Source organism: Buteo buteo, chromosome 27 (assembly GCF_964188355.1).
Source record: "Buteo buteo chromosome 27, bButBut1.hap1.1, whole genome shotgun sequence".
Classification (NCBI taxonomy): Eukaryota; Metazoa; Chordata; class Aves; order Accipitriformes; family Accipitridae; genus Buteo; species Buteo buteo.
The window spans coordinates 6,749,466-6,771,837 of record NC_134197.1 but is presented as its reverse complement, the minus strand read 5'-3'; the positions used below and the strand labels follow the sequence as shown (position 1 = coordinate 6,771,837).

Here is a 22,372-nt window from a genome sequence, read left to right as displayed (position 1 = left end):
AGAGAAAATTCATTTTTCAGGAGCGTATGTTTTAAGGCTTGAATTTGTCTAAAGGTGTGACTTAAATATTGACGTTTACAGGATAGAAAAATGCTTTTTATGTCTTGCTCTCCCCAGGAATCCTGATTCCAATATTTAGCTCAAAACTTCAAGCTGCTTAATACTGTTAAAAGTGAGCGGGTAAAACAAATGATTAACATCTGCAAATATTCTTTGACTGTTTAGCAAACATATTTTAAATACGCAAAATCTTAGCTGGGTTAAAATGGCGCATTTATGTACATCTTGAACATGATTTTAAAGCTGGTATATTCTGTTTTAGATGAAGAAAGAGACATTTATTTCTATAACCAAATGAGCAAACCGGCAAATCTCACTATAAAAAGAACACTGCGTTTTAAAAGTATATGCTTGAAAATTAGCATCTTAACATGTACAAAATTTGTCAGTACACTGAAATATCATTTAAAGATCCAGAAGAAAATATATGAGGAGAAAACCCAGAAAATTTTACACTTATTTGATTTTTCTGTAAAGTAAAACAAGTCTCCAGAGGGTAGCATGCAAGATGTCTTTAATGTTCTGGCTTGTTTTACACAGCAACAGAGAGCACAGAAATCAATTGAAAAGCCAGCTGGGTATCAGAATTAGTATTGTTTAAACACTGTCAAGTCTAATAAAGCAAAAGAGTCCTCATATTCAGTGAATGCTGCACCAGCAAATACATTGTTCAGTCAATTCAATGAAAGAGAAAAAACAAAGACCACAAATTTGTACAGAAGGGTTTCATAGAAGCCTCTGCAGAAAACTCAAAAGAAAAAAAATATACTGTCTTGACTTTGAAATTCAGGATAAAGAAAAAGCAGCAACAACTCATTACAGTCATGACTAGCTAAACTCAATAAAAATGTCAGTAACCAACACATAAAGTAAAAATCAGGCAAATAACAGTAAACCAGGAAGGACAGACAAAACACTAATAACCACAATACATCATATTTTACATGCTCAAGTTAAATCCACAAACAAACTGATTTAGATGTCTCTTTTGGCACATTGTCAATAAATAGGCAGAAGTTTGCAAAACAAATATTGCACAAAAGCAGGAGCCCAAAAGCTGACTGCCAAAAGTTATAGAATCAAATAATAAAATATTATTATGGGGAAACCATCCTTCTCCCATCACCACCAACCTAGCAACCAAAGTACTTGCAAAATAAAGATCATTCAACCCTTGGTTGTCACTTGTCTTTGCAGCCAGGTGCCCAATTGGACAATGACTGTCAAAATTACAACCTGTAATGCAAGGAGCTGACAAAGAATGAAGTAAAAAGGGATTTTCTTGAGGGTGCAGTCTGTGGGGCAAGCTACTTGCTCATTTGTACCCAATCTCTCTGTTTGCCAAGTGAGTGCAGTAGCTCCTAACTGAGAAACTGTAACTTCTGCAGGAATTGGCTTAACTTCTAGAAGTCCTTAAAAAAAAAAAGGCGATAACGATGACGATAATGATGGTGCTTGCTGTTAAAAGAAACCCATTCTTTTACCAGGTTCATCCTTCTGAAAAAATTACATGGAAGATGTTTAAGAAATGCTGTCTATTTACACAGTACGAAGAAGAAGGTAAATTTAAAATTCTTTTTGACATTAAATAAGCCTGGAAACAGTTTACATTATAATCTTTGCAAGGTGACAAGAACAAGATGAATGACAGATCTGTGACCGCATCCTGTGAAAACAGTCCGTCTTCTAATGAAAACCTTTAACACATGTTTTTATTTCTTTAAACTATACTATGTATTTATACATTTGCGATTATATTCATCGGTTAGACACACCACATAGTACTCTGAATACTTTTTTCTCTGCTAATTTTATGCTTCTATCACTTACGCTGTCACCTGAGTACTGTTAGGCATTAACTTGAAAAATACAACCTGATTTCACTAATCTCCTATAAAGCTATAGGATGTTAAAATATCTTTATTACCTAGTTTATAAACAACTGAGACCAACAAATGAGTGCACTGTAAGGTTAATTGCTCTTATTAGCCTATTACCAAAACCATATGCTCCCTTCTACATGTTAAGGCAAGCCATTATACTCCTGCATCTAAGGTCCCACATTGACTTTCACTCCCGCGAATTCTCTTGTAGAAACAAACAAAAGTTTCACCTAGTCTTCCTGAAAGGTTTCACTCCATATACACCATAGTAATTCATATAAACAAGAAATACTTTAACATAATCAACTGCAGAAAGTACATTTGTGCTCTCTATAGCACCGGAGCCTCACAAATCCGTTTCTTTTGGTTTGCACTCTGTCCTATTAGAATCAAATGCTAAATGAGTACGGTAAAAAAAGTAGTATTTTCCTTAATAGACTATGGGTGTACTCGTATTTTCAGAAAATGCTCCCAAGTTTTTAACTGGTATTCTATCCATGGTTAAATCAATTCCTGTTTCTCCCCCTTCAGGAAAATGATCCTTCTCTTGACCTTAATTCCTATCAAACTGTGGGCAAACCACTCATGATAATAGATGCACAATCTTTAAGACAAATAACGTGGCAGTTGCTCCCTGTAACTGGACCCCCCAACAGTTATTAAAATAAAAGTTTTCCACTGATTCCTATGACTGCTTTTTTCCTACTCCCATGACAGTTTTAAAACCCATGGAAAGTATCACTCCGTGACAAAGTGAGAGGGGTATCTCCTTTTATCAGAATGACATAATGAGTACCTTTTTAGAAATGCTCAACTTTTAAGCTACAAAAGTTAAAGCTTTGTAACATGAGAGAGGTCTCATTTTGCTGTTTATATGCAGATAAGCTTCCTTGACATACTACAGCAGTAGAAGAGGCTTTTCCTTTGAGTGATTAAATATACAGAGTAAGACCAACTACATTATAGTTTAAAAAAAAACTTTTTATAGACAATCACAACCCCTTTCACAGTTTGAATTAATTTGGTAGCCTTCAGAAGCATCTATGTCCAGATCTAATATAAACTATGGAATTGGATGGAAAATATACATGTGTAAAACATGTATTTTTCCAGTATGCCTCAGGCTAATTTTCAATATATTGTACAAACTCTAATTGCCTTCTTTACACAGTTAATGTTTGAATCTTTCTTATGAGCTCTAGCTCATTGAAAAAACACATTGGTTGACTTTAGTTAAAGAGAACTTTTATGTTTGTGCAAATGATCTTCCTAAATGGCTTTGAAATTGAGGATACAGAGGAAATGAATCAAATTAATCAAGCGGCTTAGGGAATTTCACATTTGGACTTTTGGTTTTTAGCATGTGAGTCTCATGTAGAAAAGCTGCCCAAGATTCTCAGTGGTCTATCTCAGAAATGACTTTGAGTCTCTACATTAAAGTAATTTCACACAGATCTATTCCCAAAACGTGGGAATACGGGCAGCGTAAGTAGGCAGTGACAGCTGGTAGCGTGCAGGGCAGAGCGCTCTCTCGGATGTCCTAGTAGAAAGAGAAGGGGAAGGGAAAGTAGTCAAATTGGTTCCAGAAACACAGTAAGAGAAAAACATTATTGTTACAAATTGGATTCAGGAAGACAACACAATGCATTTGCTTAGACTACTGGCCAGGACAAAACACTACAAAGCTGTCAAAATTATAAAATAACGTCCTACGTGTAGAAAAGCACCGTGCTGAGAACCAACCATTTTATTCATTCAACTTGAAAAGATTATTGGGTAGGAGACAAGTCTCGAGAAACCAGACAGACAGACAGACGTGTGACTGCCGATAACCTTCCAGAAGACACGAGAGCACTGCATGCCAAATGCAAGGACACCTAGACTCACCTACATCTACTGCTCCCATTTTGTGCCACTGACGGTCCAGCCCACCTTGGATACACCTTCCAGCCCGGGTTATCTGTCCAAGGTAAAGCAGACTGCCACCAAATTTGGATTTCTCCAGCATACAGCCCAGGCTTAGCATCAGGGAATTAATTTGACAAGGTTTCTCCAGCCCTGAGGACGAGGTCGGTGCAGCCTCCTCTTGCTCTCCTGTGATTTACCCACGAGGACCCTTAGGTCTCACGCTCTCAAGCTTCACTGAATCTTAAAGGATGGACACAGCAACGGATCTGGTCCATTACACCACATTCAAGGCTACATTGAAAAGATCTACTGAAAACGTTAAAAGCAGCATACTGCAACACTATACAAAAATTGTCCCATTCTTCCCACCTCATTTATCTGGGTACTTTTCTGATTTGATACACTCAGTTACTCATCGCCCTGAAACCTGCCTTTAAGGATCACCTATGCTCTTCTACGTGCCCACAAGGAAGGCTGAACAGAAGTTACAGCACATGATTAAGGCTCGCAGGAATTAAGCACGTTATTCCCCAAGCGCTCTGCAAACAACGTAAAAGGTATCATTTCTGCGCTCGCTGCCCTATCCCTAAAATGTGGATAACAGGTGCTTCCTCAATAAAGAACAACCATACCAAAATTCCCTTGAAGACACTTAAAGCCTTGCTGAAACACTTGGCACTCAAGCGCTTTGCTGTAATATTTCACAATGCCATACATACAATAGCAGCGACTTTAAAATACCATGCACTTATGTTTAAGGCAAGCTCACTGCCCTTATAAGGCCCGAATTTGGAAACCCTGAATACTGTTATCAAGTCAGTTCGGCGGCGCGTGTAATGCCACATATGGGCAACAGGTGAGCACGGGAACCCAGCACCTCAAAGAGGCTCCCTGGAACCACTGGAAGCAGCACGGAGGGAGTAGAAATTTGGCATAAGCGCTTTCTTGTGGGAGAAGAGCCATTTTATGGATGGAGGTTTTATATGGATATATAAAAAAATATATGGATGTGCATGGAAGTTTTATAATGTCCTATAGTGCCTATAGTGAAGTAGGAATAATAATTTTTTGTCCAGTTATAACACTTACAATTATTTAAAGGGAAATGTAAAAGTGTTTATTTTTATTGGGGGTATTCAGAATTTCTTCTATTTCTCTCAGAGACATTTAAAATGAATTTACTTTTTAACAGATAGTTTTTGAATGTCTGTCTTTGTCAATACTTGCATGGCCGGAAAGCCGCCTTGTGGTGCACTTCAGTGCTCAGTGCAAGATAAGAAGAAATCTCATTTCAAGTGTGTGTGTGATGCTGATTCTCCTCATTTGGAAAAAATATCCAAAATTTAAATTCAAAATAGATTTTCAAACACTTGACTGGAGTGGCTGTAGTTAAAATCTTAGACACACTAATTCAGGACTCAAGATAGAGGCGTAAGAGAGAGTTATAGTCTTTATTCTTAACTGTCTTTCTTGCATTATGGATGACTCTGTTTATCTCCCAACTCCAATTCCTGGGGACAGTTAATATATTTATACTGATATTCTCAAATCCAGTTTGGAAGCTAATTAAATTATGACTCAGATAAAGATTTTCCTTATTTTCCTGGAAGAGAAGAAGTGATACTAATGGAGCTCTTTTGCCAGAAGAAAACTTTCTAAAATCGTCAACAGATTTTAGAATCAGTGCCACATTTTTGGTTGAAAATCCTGGCACCATTTCTCAATCTGTGGTTTAAAAACAATTTTTAATATATTCTTCCATCTGGTTTAGACCAGCATAATGACTAAAGACTTGTGAAAAGGCGAGGGGAGGAAGCTTTTATTTTTCATCTTTTTAAATTTAGGAATCAAACATGCAGGAAGAAATAAACTTGCTTTTTAGTGTCCCATTTTTGTCCTGATGTCAAATATAAGGACAGATTGTATCTGATTGTGTCTGTACAGCACACTACACAGGTCACAGAATTTTCTTAGAAAGTATTTATAAAGCAAAAGGAAAGGGCCTTTGTGCCTTAAAGCAAAGCTTTGATTACATCTACATAAAATGTTTATCACAGTGTATCTTTTATTATATGTACTTTTATCACTTGCCATTATTTGTAACGTTTGATATTGTGTTTGCATCCTGAAGCTTCAGCCAAGCTAGAAATCCCCTTCCTCCCCCACTATAGGCACTGTTCAAACGCAACATGAGACGTTCCCTTGAAGAGCTTCGAGTATAAACAGATGAGACAGATGATAAGTGGAAAGGAAAGTTGACCCAGAAAATTGTAACAATGCTTCAAAATCATACAGCAGGTCATCAGGAGAGCTCCTATCTCTTATATATGGTACAATACACGTAGGGTATCTTACTGTGATTCAACTTGTCAACTTTTCATAGACACCAACCCACCTGCAAATGCCAAGAGCGTTCCACTGGGAAAAAAACCTTTACAAATGCCAAGAGCATTCCACTGGGAAAAAAACCTTCACAATTTTTTTTTAAATTATTTTTCTAGTACAGTTATTTAGTTGCTCTATCTGTATTACCCTGCCTGCAGCAAAATTGCATTTTGATCTGAAAATATATATTCAGCAGTAATAATATGCTGAGAACTTTCTGTTGTTTGCAGTAATAACAAAAAGGTCAGCATTAGGCTTGAAAGCCCACAGCTAATATTACTATATTATTATGCTAAATGTGCTTTTTATTTTACATACATTCATAAAAAGAAGGCAAAGCAGGAGTTGACTTATCACAGAAGAAGAATAAAAACCAGAATTTGAGCCCTTCACAGCCAATTTGTTCTGCTCCTGCAAGGAATATACAACTAAGCGCTATCCCAATGCTGTGCTGAAGTCCCATCTCCTCTCCAGATGTCCATCTTTTCTTGCACTTAATTCTGGTCACACTGATGCCCAGACCAGAAATAAGGGAAAGAGAAAATGGAAACAACTGTTATGCCTCCCTCCCATGACGAACATCCTGGGGGGTACGAGGGGATAAAGAGGGCCCCATAGTCTGTATGAAAATCATGTAAGAAGCCAGCTGCAAGTAAAATAATTTTCAAAAGTTGGCAACAATCCATTTATATAAATGCTTTCTGATGATCAGATGTGGGATATGCTACCAGACCCAGAAAAAAAAAAATACGGTCACTTCTCTTCTGCCTTACCATTACACCACATAAAGTCCAACTGTGGTACAGAATACTCAAGCTGAGTTGCAACCAGTAGCTCATTTTCATTGCTTTTTTTTTTATTTTAAATCAGCTTTTAGAACTTTTAAAGGTTCCCCCCCCAATCATCTCAAAGAAGAAAAGAGTAATAGACAAGATTAAATAATTAAGAACAAATGAAAAAATTTCTTAATCTTAAACTAATTGTTGCATTTCAAAGGAGGGATTTGAAGAGCATGTAGATTGAAATCAGGCTGAAATCACTGCTTGTGATTCTGTAATTCCATGTTGTTGGGAGAAGACTAGGTTCTGGAGTAGTTCTCAGATAGAGAAAATAATCACTGGATTTCACTACTCACCAGCATAAGCAATGCAAGTCCTTTCAAGCTAGATCTAGAAGATTCAGTTCTACTGTTCAGTGCCACAAAACTACAACAATAACACCTAGTCATGGGTATACAGCTCGTGGAGCATTAATATACCCTAATCTTGCTCTGGGTATCAATACAAAAATTTCTATAGTTTCAGCAGTGCTGGGTCATACGTATACTAGTTATACTTAGAATATTACAGTGTTAATGAAAGAATAATTAGACAAGCTACAAAAAGCTGCTATGAGAAGTCAAATATTTACTAATGTAACTTAAAAAGTCTGTAAAATTTTAAGGCCTATCTCAAAGCTAGCAATGATGAAATTTAATAAGAAAACACCAGAAATGTATGAAAGTGTCATGGTTTTCCACACAGTGATGCTGAATGAAAATGCTGGAAGAGAAACCAACTTCATGCGAAAATTTATCAGTGAAAGTTTTTGAGGAGGGATGAAGAACTGACCACTTGGAGAAGAGTTTGAATACTGAAGATGTTGGCTGATCGATTTTGCTTTGAACCAGCCAGGATGCCAAAGTGCCAATTTATTGCTCAGTATACTGAGTTGAAAGTTTGTGTTATTCACTTGTTATGCATGGGCTATTTCAAGAAGCCCTGAAGCTGCAAAGTGAAGTTGGCACCCTATGAAGGTGTCTAATCCAGCTGGACCTCTGATGAGCAACGCTGCTGAAAATGCGTTGCTTTTTTGTAACCAGATGTCTCAAATTTAACTTCAGGTTGGGTGTTTCTGCACTCTTTCTACCTTTGCAAATACCTCGTGGACTTCCATAGCCAGCAAGATCAGATGTGCACTTCTGCAGTTCCAAACTCCAGAGTAACATTTGACTATAATATGAAAAAGAAACGCATTCTCATTACGCTAACGAGATGCCCACCTGCGCTAAGTCCCAGCACCATGCATATTCTTCCCGTCTGACTCTCAACACCCAGGACATGTAGCCCCAGTTGCATGGAGCCCAACTGGCCTCCTTTCCTCCCCACAAGATCCAAATCCTGTTCCTGAGGACTTCCCAACAGGGCTTCCCCGCATCCTTGAGGAACAGGAGCTGCTTAGACTGCGGAGCGCGGTGTCACTGAACCTGAGGGATGCAAAAGGGGTGCGACCCCCCCACTGCGACCTGGAGGACAGCCAGTGCCAGCAGCATCTGTGAAGAAGTACCTCCCGTGTCCTCTCCTTCTTTGACAAGCAGAGATACTCACGCTGACAAACAGCTGGCCTCAGATCAATCCCATCCGTCGGGGTATCCAGGGGCTCTAGCCGAAGCCTCCAGGAAAGGAGAAATCCCTCCCGCAAAGGCAAGCGGAACGTTGAGCCTGTGCTGTAGGACTGGCCCCATACCTTTTCCACAGGCTGGCCTGTTCTGGTGACGATGTTCTGTAGGCATATAGAAGTCATTCTGGATTGTCAAATTCTTACCTAGCCCCTTTACGTAACTGAGTTCTCTTAGGACAGTATTGAAGAACAGGTATTTATTAATTTGGATACCAGCCCTAGAGGCACAGTTACAGAAATTACATTTGCGGGCTTTTTTTTCTTTTTTTTTTTTAATGAAATCCAAGTATTTTTATTGCTGGCTAATTAGGCATAGCTCATCTTTTGTTACAGGAAGCCCTGCACAGCCCTCTTCAAATAATGCATCACGCAGACATCTTACAGTGCATCTGAGAGGATATCACATTTGGGGTTATTCTGGAACAACAGCAAAAACCTATATAGAAGTTTTGTGGTTTTTTTTTTAAAAAAAGACCCATCAACCATCCTTGTCATTTTTTACATCCCAATTTCGACATCTGGTGGCTGCATTCATTAGGAAGTAAAGCAGAGGCAGAAGGAGAGGGAGTGTTACAGACTCCTGGCCATTTCAGTCTCCTAAGTTGTAATGTTACAGAATTATTTACTCCTCTTTTTGCAGAAGAGTTCTAAAGAGGGACAAGCCAATGAAAATATCAAGATCAACCTAAAAGTGTATACCAGTTGACAGTCCACTTGCATTTTCTTGCTTTAGCTGATATGTTCAGGTATCTCTCACTGCATAATAAAAACTGCCACTGCACTACGGTATTCAGGACAGCATCAGAGTCTCCTCTTCTAATATCCTGTCATGTGCATTGCACTATTAAGATTTTAAGTAATCTACACTTAAAGAAACTGATCTGCCAATTACTGCTTCCTGCAGATGGCTCTCATTCCAATTCAATTTTATTCATATAAAAGTAATTACTGATACCTTTTTGGGCATCATCATATTAATAAATGTGTGGAGCAGGAGACAAGTTTTATTAAGGATCCAGTTTTATTATTTCAAAAATATTGCTTGTTATTCTAACTCTGGCTAGGAAGCCTTGATGGCTCCCTGGAGCTAATTGATTAATAATCATTGCCAACTGCATTTTAAATTTTAATTTTGGCTTTGGCTGACTAGACTAAATGATTCCCTAGAGCTATGAAACTACTCGCCACTATTTTGATTATTTGGGCATTGGATGAATGGTTTGAATGTGTTTGAGGAAGTAAGCAGCAGTGTTAATTCTCCTAGATCTAAATTTTATGACACAGAGAAAACATAAACCCTTCCTTTTGCATTTTTGCCATGAAGACGATGGGTGAGTACAAAATGCCTTTTCTCAAATCCAGAAGATGGGTTAAGGATGGGATGCCTGGGCTCAGAGCCAGGCGCTAGGCAAGGAGTTTGGAGAGCCAGGGGAAAGCAGGCTTCAGAGGCTGGGAGGAAAAAGCTATGCCTCACACTCCTTCAACGAAGCCTCACCGCAAATGAAATTTTACTAAAATAAAGTCAATAATCCCTGCAATCTGCTTTTAGTTTAAAAATATCAAGAGGTAGTTTGTTGTAATAGTTATATGTGAAGCGGGTAATTTTAATTATTCTGGTTTTATTTGGCCTGAATAGTGCACAAGCTTTCCTCACGACAAATGGAAAAGGTCAAAGTGATTGTGTGAAGTGTTGAGCACTCACAACTTCAGTGAGAAATGAAGGTGTCTAGTTACTGTCAGGATTCGATCCTGAAGCAGACTGGCCTGTTATTAATGACTTCTGCTTCTGAATCCCCCTAATATATCTCACAAGGTTTCTAAAAGTCATTTCAGATGAAATAATATCTTAAAACTGCTTAATTATTCAATTAGATGCAATCTCTTTTGTATAATACTATAGACAGATGAAAGCTGGATCTCAGCGAGAAATATCTAATGGCTACATTTAATAAACTGTTAAGAAAATTCATTTATACTAAATTTTATTTTACTGGAAATGAGAGTCATTAAGAAAGGATGCATTAAATTTTCTTAACTAGGTTTGGAAATAAAGACATTATTTTACAGGAAAGAGAATCAGGCAAAGAAACCTTAACTATTTTTGCCCCAATATTTATGCAGTTAACACACATAATCTAGTTTTCCCCATCTGAGGAAGCACTTTACAGCACAATGGTTAATTACCACTAATACAATTTATAGCTGTGACAACATATATGTGAAAATTCATGAGGAATCTTAAAAACCTTACTGAAAAAATTATAAACAAATAAAAGCAAACTAAACTTTGAAAAAACCCAATTCACCAAGAATGCATGGGAAGCCTCCTCAGGCACGTGAAAACGAGCCATCTTAAGAGCCACCAATCTCATCTGATACAAGATCATATGCAGGAGAAAAATCTTATATATGTGACTGAGAATAATAAAAGTGCTGGCTGGCTAACTCAGGAATTTTTGTTCCTAGTTTTATCAGCAGCAATACCACAAACGATCACAACTGCAAGGAGACCCCAACCATGGAAGACAGAAATCTCTCCCAAAGTAGCTAAAAGGGTTTGGAATACTAACCCATACATTGCATTCCCACCCAGAGATTAGTAGAGTTGCTAGTGGCCTTTAGGAATGTCTTGAGACGCCACTACAGAAAAAAAATCCATGCAAACTGAATTGAGAAAAATCCTCCAGGTCTGTTGGGACGAGACATTGGTAGAGGGCCAAAGAAAACAGAGCTTGCGTTCAGATGAGAAGAAAGCTATGTCTAGTCTCCCTTATGTCACTTGCTTGAAAGGAGACCTTTGGATAGTACAAGGACTTGGGTGAGTGACAAACTTCATCACTGTTTAATTTATCCATCTGAAAAACAGAGTAATATAACAATTTCTCAAAAGCTGTCATAACAAGAGTGAATAAATTAGCGTCAAAATATTTTTCATTTACTTTGTCAAAATACAGTCATGATATGCTATCAGGAAAGGTATTGTGGAAAAGCAAATTGCCATTACTATGACGGGGAGAAGATAGAGAAAATATTTTTTAAAAAACAAAAATAAAAATCCCTTTAAAGATGGGGCTCGTTAGTTGATAACATATTTTTCAGCTGATCCTGTAAATGATAGATGTCAGATGAAAGGATTTGTGAGTTCATGTTAATGATGCTATTAAATACAGTATTTCCCTATGAGAAAGTTTGAACCAAATGCCCAAGTAAATATTTTGACAGCTTTGTTTCACACTGAAAAAAGGGTAGAAGTGCAAAGAGACAGAAAATTTCAAAGTAAATCACTCTGCTGCTTTTACTGAAATATGCTTTGAGATATGTACTTGTGACCTTCCATAAAATTAATTCAAAGATTTAGAAAGATGAATTATTTGATTTGGAGACATAAAGCAGGATTAGAATTTGCTAATCTACTTCTCCCTTTTTGTTAAATTTAGTGACCATTTATGGTTATGGAAATTACAAGAAGAAATCTCTTTCCTCTGCCATAAACTAAATAGGACAATGAGCAAATTTAGAAAGATAGAACAGCTACTGACTCTGACTGAGAAAAATTCAGCATGGACATGAGCTTCCCTTGCTTTCTCCTCTTAAGCCACACCTTAGCGCTAAGCAAAGGGTTAAGAAAGCTACTCCAAAACCATTCCCTGTAGAAAGAAGTTTATTAATAACTAAACCATAAGAGGTTTGGTTCAGGGAAAGTTGTGCTAGTCCAGCTGCTTTTCCAAAGCTCAGTTGAATGAGTTGCATCATAAGCATTTACTAATTTGGCTGGGAAATCATGCAATCGTTGATGTTTCTAAAACTTCCTACTTCTGAATGAGTTGAAAATACCACAGAAATATCTGCAACATTGGAGAACTTCCACATATAACTAAGCTTAAAAGTCTTGGAACCTGACATTTCAGTATCTTCAAAACAATCACCTGTTTTGTCTCTAGAAACCAGAGTCCAGCAAGCTAGAAATGGCAAAACACATTCAAAACCACTTGTAAGTACCTAGGATCTTCATGACTTGATACACCACTGTGGAGAGGACTTGCTAGAAATGACTGACATTATAAAAAAAAAAGTAATTCTGTCCATCTGGAGCATTTCCAGGATAGTATTACAGATACCCAGAATATATTCCTACGGATCATTTTCTTCCCAGAAATTCATGGCAAAAATAGCTAAGATTGGCTCTGAGCTACTTAAAGTTGTTTTTTGTTCTTACTTTTGGTTGCTGTTTTTAGAATTATGTAGTAAATAATACTATTATTTGTCAGCATTAACTTTAACTGACAAGTTTCTCTTCAGTAACAGCTAAAGAAGCCTCGGTGCCGGCTCTGGCATTGGAAGCGGTGTAACTTATAAATGACCTCTGTGCAGTGCCTGAGCTCATTTGCAGAGAGCCGTGACTTCTTAATTCAGGCTCATCTGGGTGTTGACCTGGTTATTCAGCTTCCAGAGTCGAGTCAGTAGTTCTGCACAGCACTGTGCCGTGCAGGCACCTTCTGCTGCTCAGCACCGGCGCAGAAATCTCTTTAACCATCTGCATTAAAAAGCTGGACTTGCATGGAGGAGTTGCAGACCAAAATTGTTGCCTTCCTTTTTTTTTGGTGAGTCTTCATCAGGCAAAGCCTGGATCACTCAGTCTGGATAGCTGTAATATTTATAGCTGGAAAAAGAGATGAGATCTACGTAAGGAACAATAATCTGCATGAACTCACTAAATTAAGAGTAAGATGTTAATGTGCTCCTTGCGAAGCAGTGAAATTGTTGTATAGAACCATAAAAAGCAGCTAACCCACCAAGAAGTTAATAACGGTTTAAAAGCAATTCCTGCACAATATGACATCCTGTGGATGTCATGCAGGGGTTAGAAAAACAGAGGCATGGCTCCAACACAGTTCCGCATATCACTTGCCATCAAGACACAGAAAAGTGAATCCAGAAGTCAATGAGTGTATCATAGGGACTGAAAATCATCAAGTTGGGCTGCCGTCAGACATCTTGATTAAACAGGCAAAAGCTGTATGCTGCTATTACCGAGACTGTAACGTGACATCCACAGAATCCTAAATGCATAGTTGGACTAATCAGATGATAACAAGGACACTAACATCTGGAAATATATATCATAAAGCCAACTCTGAAACAGTAGAGAATCTGACTTGCTGCAGCCAGGCTGAAGTAGAATGAGAAGCACGGTCCTTTTTACAGTCAGTGAAAAATTTATTATGGCTATAGTTGTCATGTTCATGCCAACACTGTCGTTAACACAAAACTGAATAGTTGGGGGGGAGAAAAAAAAGTAAAGGTTTTTAGTGTGCAGCAAATTAAACGTGAAATCGCAATGTGCTATGGCTCAAAGATGAATCCAGTGTTGTTGCCCATAAACCAAACCGGAGTGACAGGGAGCAGGAAGGAATCACAGACTTTCAGTCCCTTCTGCGTGAAGCTGGAAGGTGGCTCCAGTAAAACAGCGTGCTTGCTTCCAGGTCTCGCCTTTCCAGAACGATCACAGACACAGGAGTTCAAAGAAGAGCAATAGAACACATCAGTGTCTGGAAGGACTAGCAACAGATGAAGGATTACAGATGTACTGCTTCACCAAAGGGGCAGTGAGATGGAGAAAACCAGTAACAGCCACGTGAAGGATGTAAACAGCAGGACGGGGAGAAGTTATTTACAAAATGTGGGGCAATACAACAATCTAGAAAATCTTGCTGAATAACAGGTCCAACACAGCAGAACAATTTTTCTGCTTCATATACCCTAACAGCAAGCTTTGCCTTCTGCAGAAGATAATATGCTTGAGTATCTTTACAGAATAGCCCTAAGCAGCACCAAATCTGTAGAGTGAATAAGACCTCTCCACCTACCCCCACAAGAATAACTGCTGGCATACTGGCACCCTAAAAATAGGAAGGTGTGGGCATTGCAACTGAGAGCTTTGTAGAGTTTCTGAGTAACGCCGGGGCTGCTAGGGAACTGCAAACAAACTGAGGTGGCTTCATCAGATGCCATGGGGTACTTAAGTTACACAAGGGAGTGTAGGATAATGATAAGGTAACTCTCTCTTAATAAGACGAGACTACTTTTCTCTGCCACAAACAGAGACAGTGGCTTCCTTTAAAATGAGGAAGATCTGTCCAACTATTAACATCAATTAGAAAACATTCAGTTTAACAGACACGCTGATCTAGGTCAAGGAGAGGAATCCCACTTAGAGGCAGGTCAGGCCCTGGTAGAAGTTAAAAGCTAAGCAACACAGAAAGTTGAAGAAGTACTAAAACAAATTCGCTGATGTCTAGAATATTAGGAAACGTGCAAGCCTTTGAAATCAGATGGTAGCAAGTGCCTGCCCGAGTTCATATAAAACAGCGACAGAACAACACCAAATGCAAATTTATCCTGTATGTGACTCTCTGGATTCATGAGGCTTCTTATGGAACTAATTAATTACATCCATAGTTAATGCTTGCCCCAGAACCTTTAAAAAATAGCCCTATGATTATTAAAGCAAAACTAGCCCCCATCGCTATTCTCCTAATCTTCAAGGAAAAGCTGCTCTTTCAAGACACCTTAAAGCCCCACTTGTTGAAGGGAATTAGCAACATTTCTGTGTCTAATTACAATGGTTTCTCTTAAGTTCACATACTGGTTTTGCTACTGGCTAATTGAGATTTATCACTTGAGCAGCTCTCCAATATTTTATGAAATTCAAGATAACTGATGAGCTTTTTATATACGCTGCACCTCCCTATCAGGAAGGGAACTCATTCTCCATCCCGGAGGGTGGGGGAAGGAGAAATGACACTAAGTGCTAATGTTAGTTGCTGTCAAACCGAAGGAGTCTGTCTCTGGAGGAAGAAAAAAAAAAATCTGTGTATGTTTAGATTTCTAGTGCTTCAGTTACTCTTAATATCTAAAAGCTTAAGCCATCGATGGTGAAACATTAACACCAGTGCCAAGTTTGAAATTAATAAAGATTAAGGCCAGCAGCAATGAGAATGACTTAAATAAGTTCAGAATCAAATATCAAAAGTCATCACTGACTGCAGCTAAACAAATACTTAACCTGTGAAAGGTAAAACAGCTTCAAAACGTTATGGATCAACAAAGTAAACTAAATCTGACACAAGCCCACTCAATGTACTTTAAATTTAGAAACTGTTTTTCAACATTAATGAGTGTGGTTGTATTTGCGCAGAAGCTCTCCCAATAGAGTCACTTGGCCCCAAATGTGGTAGGATGAATGGTTTTGTGATTTCCTGAAGGGCCATCGTCATCTCAGCTGTTTGGCCACAAACCTCAATGTTGCTGCCCTCTTTACAGCCCAGCAAAAGCATCTCCCAGTTCCTTCAAAAATCAGAAACTTCATAGACGCTAACACAAAGTGAACACTATGCTACCTATTAATGCTCTTCTCCAGTTGGCCTCTGCTCTGGTAAGAGTAAAAACTTGATATACTTTATACATGTTATCTTTATTTATATCATATATATCTATATAATATAGATAACATAATATATTACATATATTTAAAAATATCAAAGTATCAAAATAAATGCTTACAGCAACACAGCTCAGATTTCTGTATTCTTTGAAAGGAAGAACAATGTTTCAGCTTTAAAATCTCCCATGCTTGGCAGCGTTTGTAGTAAAGTCTGACCGAGGACTGGGATCTGTTTCCATCCTGCAAACACAGCAGATAAACAACCGCCCTGGGTTGTACACTGCTTTCAGCAGTGTAGCCACTGCACTCAGCAAAAAACACCTTGCGTTCTGCAGAGTCAGACTATTTCCCCACTGGATGGGCAATTCTGACTGTCTCTCACTTTTGTATTTCTGTAATGTCCCCTTGCTTTGCATTATTCTTATAAGCATCTTTTTTTCTTTAAAGAAGTCTCTGACATTCTCTGAATCTCACCTAAATTTAAATTAGGGTTGAGGACAGTAAGATCTATAAAGAAAACTGAAAAGACAATGCCTTGGGAAACATTCTGGTGACATATATTACTACTATAACATAAATCATTACAGAAAGAAAACAAATGTACTCCAGCAGCTTATTTTTTAAATTTTAACATGTGATAAATAATATTACAGGGCTTAGGTAATTCACAGCAATATCCAGATAACAATATTACCTATTACTTCTACTTCAAATGATATCAATCTTGTAATTCCACATACTTTTAGTGACATCTTTTCAGATCTCTGTCTATTCCTTTGATGGGTGATGGAGAAAACCATATGTGCAGATCCATATAGCAATGAACTTTCTAAGCCAAACACAAGAACAGAAGCGTTTCTAGGAGAGAGTGGCTTGCCAAGACAAACAAGTTCTGCCAACATTTTAACACCACAGAAGGTCAGTTAGGTTATAATTAAGTCTAATTACCATTCTCATGAATTGCAACATCTTTTCACATGAAGGCGCTTAGTGCTCAGAAAAGGATGAATTTTTACTTTATATTTTCCAAGCAGCACAGTAATGAGACATTCTAATCTTGGCTTTAAACCTGAATCATCACTTACCATCATAAAGAAAAAAGTCATGTCATCATTAAAAGGAAGAGATTTGTGCAGTTTATTGAACCACTAATACTTCCTCACTCCTGCTTTTCCCTATTCCTCTGCAGTAATTTTACAGGTTTTTTTCTCTTCTGTTCAGTACCACTCCGGTTTTTTTCATTATTACGCATTTCCTTTTTTCCTTCTCACAGTTTCATAACCTTTCTGCTTCCTTTTTTGCTTTAGCTCCCTATTTTTAATCCTCTGTATAACTTCAGATCTTCCTCTCTGCTCCCCCAGCAAGCTGGAGAATCTGATGGTAGCAGACTTTCTTCTGTTTCCGCAGGCATGCTGTGATTGCTGCGTTAGACAGAACTGCATTGGGAAACGGCCTGAGCTTATCCCATCGAGGGAAAAGGTGAGATAAAAATTGGTGAAGCAAAGACATTTTTTTCTCACCCTTTCTTTTTCCCAACAGGCCAGTAGAAAGCGAGAGAGGAAAAAACCAGGAGCCATTTGGCCGCTTCTCCTCTATGAGGAGTGCAAAACCTGGTGCATGCTTGTCCTGGTCTCATTCAAATGAGAAAGCTGCTGAAAAGCCTGGGCTATCAAGGTCACCCAGCTCACAGGGGAAACCCTTCAGCACCCTCAGGTCCAGCTGGGGGCTGCAGTTTGCTAGTCAGCATCAGCTGCTGTTGCCTGTGGCCATCCCATACCCATGGGGAAAAAGCACCTCTCAGTTCCTAGGGTGGTCCTCCAATAAAATGATATTTTGACCTCTCTGGAGGCTGGCAAAGCATCAAGGGCTATTTGGTTTTAGACTCAAGTAACAAACCTGGAAAATGGGAAGAACTGGTCAGCTTGTAGCACGGAGGTTTACAAAGACCCCCGCGCATCGGCAGCGCTATCAAAGGCAGCCACGTGCCTCCGTCTACCGTTGCTCTTCGTGCGAAGCATCACTCCGACTCTAGCTCTCTTGCTGCGATGCCGCTCTTAAAGCCGTCAGGAAGGGCAATATGCAATTAGCCTGGTCCTGCCCCCCGCAACCTGCGTGCCTTACTCCCTCTCATCCGTGCTCTCTTCATTAACTCATCTCGACTAAAAGAAGGAGGCACGTCTTTGTGAAAGTCACCTTGTGCCTCAGCGAAGAGAGGAGCGCTGCCTATGGGCTGCCTGCTACTTCCATTTTATTTTTTAAATGGAACATATAAGGCTATCACAGAAGCAGGGCTTTCTAAGCACAGGAACCCCCACAAAACAGTAACTGTTGTTCACTATGTTTTATTTCCTCCAAGTGAAATTTTGTTATTTCTCCCTGACCTTACTGCTTGAAACAGAAATTTATTCTCCTGGTGAAGAATTCCACATACCAGAAAAGATGATTCTGCACTCTGAGGGAACTACTACCTCTTAAAATATGAATGACTTACACAATTAGTTTAACTTTCCCTTGCACATCAAAAGTCTAGATGTGTAACAAAAAATCTTTCACTGAATGCTTTCTAACATTTTTCTTTAAAAGTTATCAAACAAAATTTCACTAAACCAAATCCAGTATTTTCCTGTCATAGGCTAAAGCCTCACAGAGTTGTGCTCTCACACTGCGAATAGTCTCTTAATAAATAAAAATGACAGTTTTAGTTATCATATGGTACTTCAAGTTCCACCTGTCCTACAGGAGATTCACATGCCATCAGGGAATTAAGATGCCACATCACTTAGCAACCCTTATGTCATGCAAGGCTTTTTATTGTAGGTGGGTCAAAACATAAATCCACAGCACCCTTTTGTTTACTTCCAATTATATTAATCTCTCGCATCGCTAAGATTAACTTATCCTCCCACATATTATTCACACCTGTAGCCCTACAAAAACATGTAGACTGAAATCCTTAACCCACTAAAGTTGCTGGGGGTTTTGCAATGACTTCCAGAGTTCGGATTTTAGTTTCCTTTCCCCAGCTAATATATTATTTCTTTGATTACTTTAAATCCAGTTGTTTCTTCGTCCAATCTTGCTGGGTTGAAAACACATCTGAGGTGTAAAAGGATTAAGCTGTTTTTCTGTAATTTACAATGGTGCAAGATGGTTCCAGCACATTTGAGGCTAGAATGGTGTCTATGGTTATGTTTGCTTGGCAGTTCAGCATCTTAGAACTATCCCTGTTAAGTCTACAAAATTCAAATTGTCTGTTGCTGAAATAAACCCTCACAACCTACTGCTGTGTATACAGCCCTTGGACTCTGTGTGAGACCAAATGACATTGCAGGTTTACTATTTCAAGGTACAGGTTAAGTGAAACTCTAGAATCAAATTGGTTCAAATATTAGTTCAAATGTAGTTTCACATTCTCTCACCTAAGAAGGCAAAAATCCATACAGATAACAGCGGAATATCAGGCAAAACCCCATAGCTTGTTCCTTTGCTTTCCAAACTGTTATCCAGAGATCCACCACTTAGTAGAACACATACCAGAGTATAGTCTGAGCAGATGGTTCAAAGCTAACTGTCAATCCGTTTGCAGTTCAAAACAGTGGTGAACTACTCCAGCTGTTTTCCAGATCAAAAATATTATTGTCATTTTGCTATCGCTGCGTGCTGAGGGTTATGTAACAAAAATGCACATGTCCCTCTGCCTGGAATGCAATTAATTTCCTCCCTCCCCACTGAGAGTGGTAAGTAACAATTCAGACAGTCTGGATGCTTCAGTTTTGAGCATGGCCAGAGATGCAACCCTGGAATTGTTCCACGTGGTAACCCAGTATTTGTAACACGCCTCTTCTGGAGGTCTTACAGACAGGGTATATTTTGCAGTTTGGAAAAAAATAAACATTATCGTCCTGTTTATACATGACCTCGTACTGTCTGTAGGGTCCTATGAATGCTTTCCTGTAGTTCTTTAGTTTAACCATAGCCTTTGCTTTATGTTGGAATTTTAAGTATTATACATAAGTGCACTAACTAGATGAAGTAATTGCTTCTGATCTGAAATCAGCCACCATACTTGCCATATACTTTGGTATGCAAAAATAAGGCATTGTACACTATTAACCTTAAAATAGTGGCATAAACCCATCTCAAGTTACAAATATCCAAACGCTACGCAGGTGGTTAAGTTCAGACTCCATAATGCTTAACCATTTCATGCAATTTGCTTATATAAAAAGAATAACTGGAATTCTTTCGCTTAGAACAGCATACTCAAGAAACAAAACTAACTTCGGCAATGCAATCTTTTCTGCCGTGTGCCTTTCATCTCTGTAAGTGCAGCTAACCCAGTGGTATTTATATATCAACTACAAGATCTTCAGGACATGAGCTGTCTTTCTCTAAAATGTTTGCACCATACTTAACATCTCTCACTTGTTCCTGTGATATAAATACAATGGGGTGATCAGCCGTACCCGAGGGTGTCAACTGAGATGAAACATTAACTTAACACTTAACTGCAGCAATTTCCTTTAATGTGTTATTACTTGGCTCAGCTTGTTCTGGATTTCTGGCACGGTTTACAGCTTACTTCGTAGGGAGCACCTGCAGTGGTTTTACTATTCTTACCTGGTTAAATAGGCCAGAGCCAGCTCAGATCCCGACTGCTTTTTGGGTTCCACCTTTTTAGTAGAGATTCCAGCTTCCCTCATCAGCTGTTTTTCCTTCTTCTTGCGCTCTTTTTTTAATTTTCTTTCCAGTTTCCTCCTTTCCTCTGCAGTAAGTTCTTCCTCTTCTTTTGTCACCTGAAATAATCAACATTTAAATAAAGTGTTTATATTTCTATAAGAAAGTGAACAAAATATGTATAAACGCAATTGAAGGGTACAGGTAATATTTAAAACCAGAAGCTTCAAGCTTCATAATTTTACTGTTCACTGTACTTCCATCACCTCTCTACTCTGCTCAATTCACAGAACTGTAAATACTGCACTTGCAGAAATCTGTAGAACTGCCCTCTGTAGATGATTATACTGCTCTCAGCAGTACAGTAATGTGAGCACCTTCGAGCTATGTATTAAACATCATATCTCAAATTTGTTGTGCTGTTTATTCTCCCATACTCGAACCTGAGGGGGGGAATGTGAACAGCAGAGGCTGTTTCGTAGTGTAGGGAGGGTATGGATTGTTTTTAGCATACACACATTTAAGGAGAAGTAGGGTTTCCTTAAGATTCTTAGCTTCTGGGGCTGTTTGTTGTGTAACCTCACACCTCCCTGGACAGAAAAAACCTCTGTCTGCCACACAGGGACTTCATCTCCATTATGCCAAAGGAGATGTGACAACTACCATTTTCATCCAAGACGTCTTGGAGATCCTTTAGCAATCTTGGGTAAATATATGCACGATCTTCAATAAACATATACACATATATCCCACAAAAGTTAAAGTTGCTTTAGGTTTGCAGACAGAACAGTTAACTATTCACATCTAAAACCATATTACGATAAATATATGCATAAGCATACCCCCAAATGAAAGTATTTCACACACAGATGAAGAGCATTAAATAGATACACTGAGTTTATCAGGGAAAATCCAGTGTGAGATCACACAGTGTAGAAATAAAATGTTGTTCCATAGCAAGATGAGATTGACTCCTGGGACTCCTAGACATCTGAGAGAGGTTCATTCATATCTTTCCAGGAAACAGTCTCACCAAATTGTTAAGTATCAACTAGAAACATAAAAATTGCAGCTGGTCTAATACTAGATGGCTGTTTATTCAATGCCCTCCCCAAGATTTCCCTGAGAGAAAGATTCACTCTTTACAAAACCCTAACTACTCTGATGATCATCATACATAGACCTTCATGAAACCGTAGACAAAGTAGTTTCTGGGTACCCAAACCCCTATGTATCTCAGGAAGCAGAAGATATTTGGACACTATGAAGCCACCTCTTCTGTACAACCCTCCCAGTAACAACTGAGCAATGAAAAAAGTATGAAATTCCACAAACAAGACTCTTACGCTGTATTGGTCTTGCTTTTAGATATTTCCAAGTCCAAGATTGAAGGGGTGGTGCTAATTCTTAGCTTATATGATAGTTACAGATCTCACGCAGTCCCAGATAAAACTTAGATACCTTCATCATGGTTTAAGGAACTGCTGCTTCTCAGCCACCTCCATGGGTCAGGCACTGCGATAAAATGCAGGCTAAAGGTATGCACAAGGACCGTTTAAGTATCACCTTCTCTTCC

At 38.7% G+C, this 22,372-nt stretch overlaps 1 protein-coding gene across 7 annotated transcripts in view; it reads right to left on the bottom strand.

The window, feature by feature from the left end:
• Positions 1-22,372, bottom strand: part of CHLSN (cholesin) — a 132,993-nt gene that overhangs the window by 5,471 nt on the left and 105,150 nt on the right. For 5 of the 7 annotated variants that reach the window (XM_075058673.1, XM_075058672.1, XM_075058675.1 and 2 more), the window contains one exon: positions 20,740-20,915. In XM_075058673.1, coding sequence (XP_074914774.1) covers positions 20,740-20,915 — 176 coding nt within the window. Of the gene's footprint in view, positions 1-11,245; positions 11,465-16,238; positions 16,347-20,739; positions 20,916-22,372 lie in introns of those variants that run through there. The other 2 variants (XM_075058679.1, XM_075058678.1) reach the window with 2 other exon arrangements.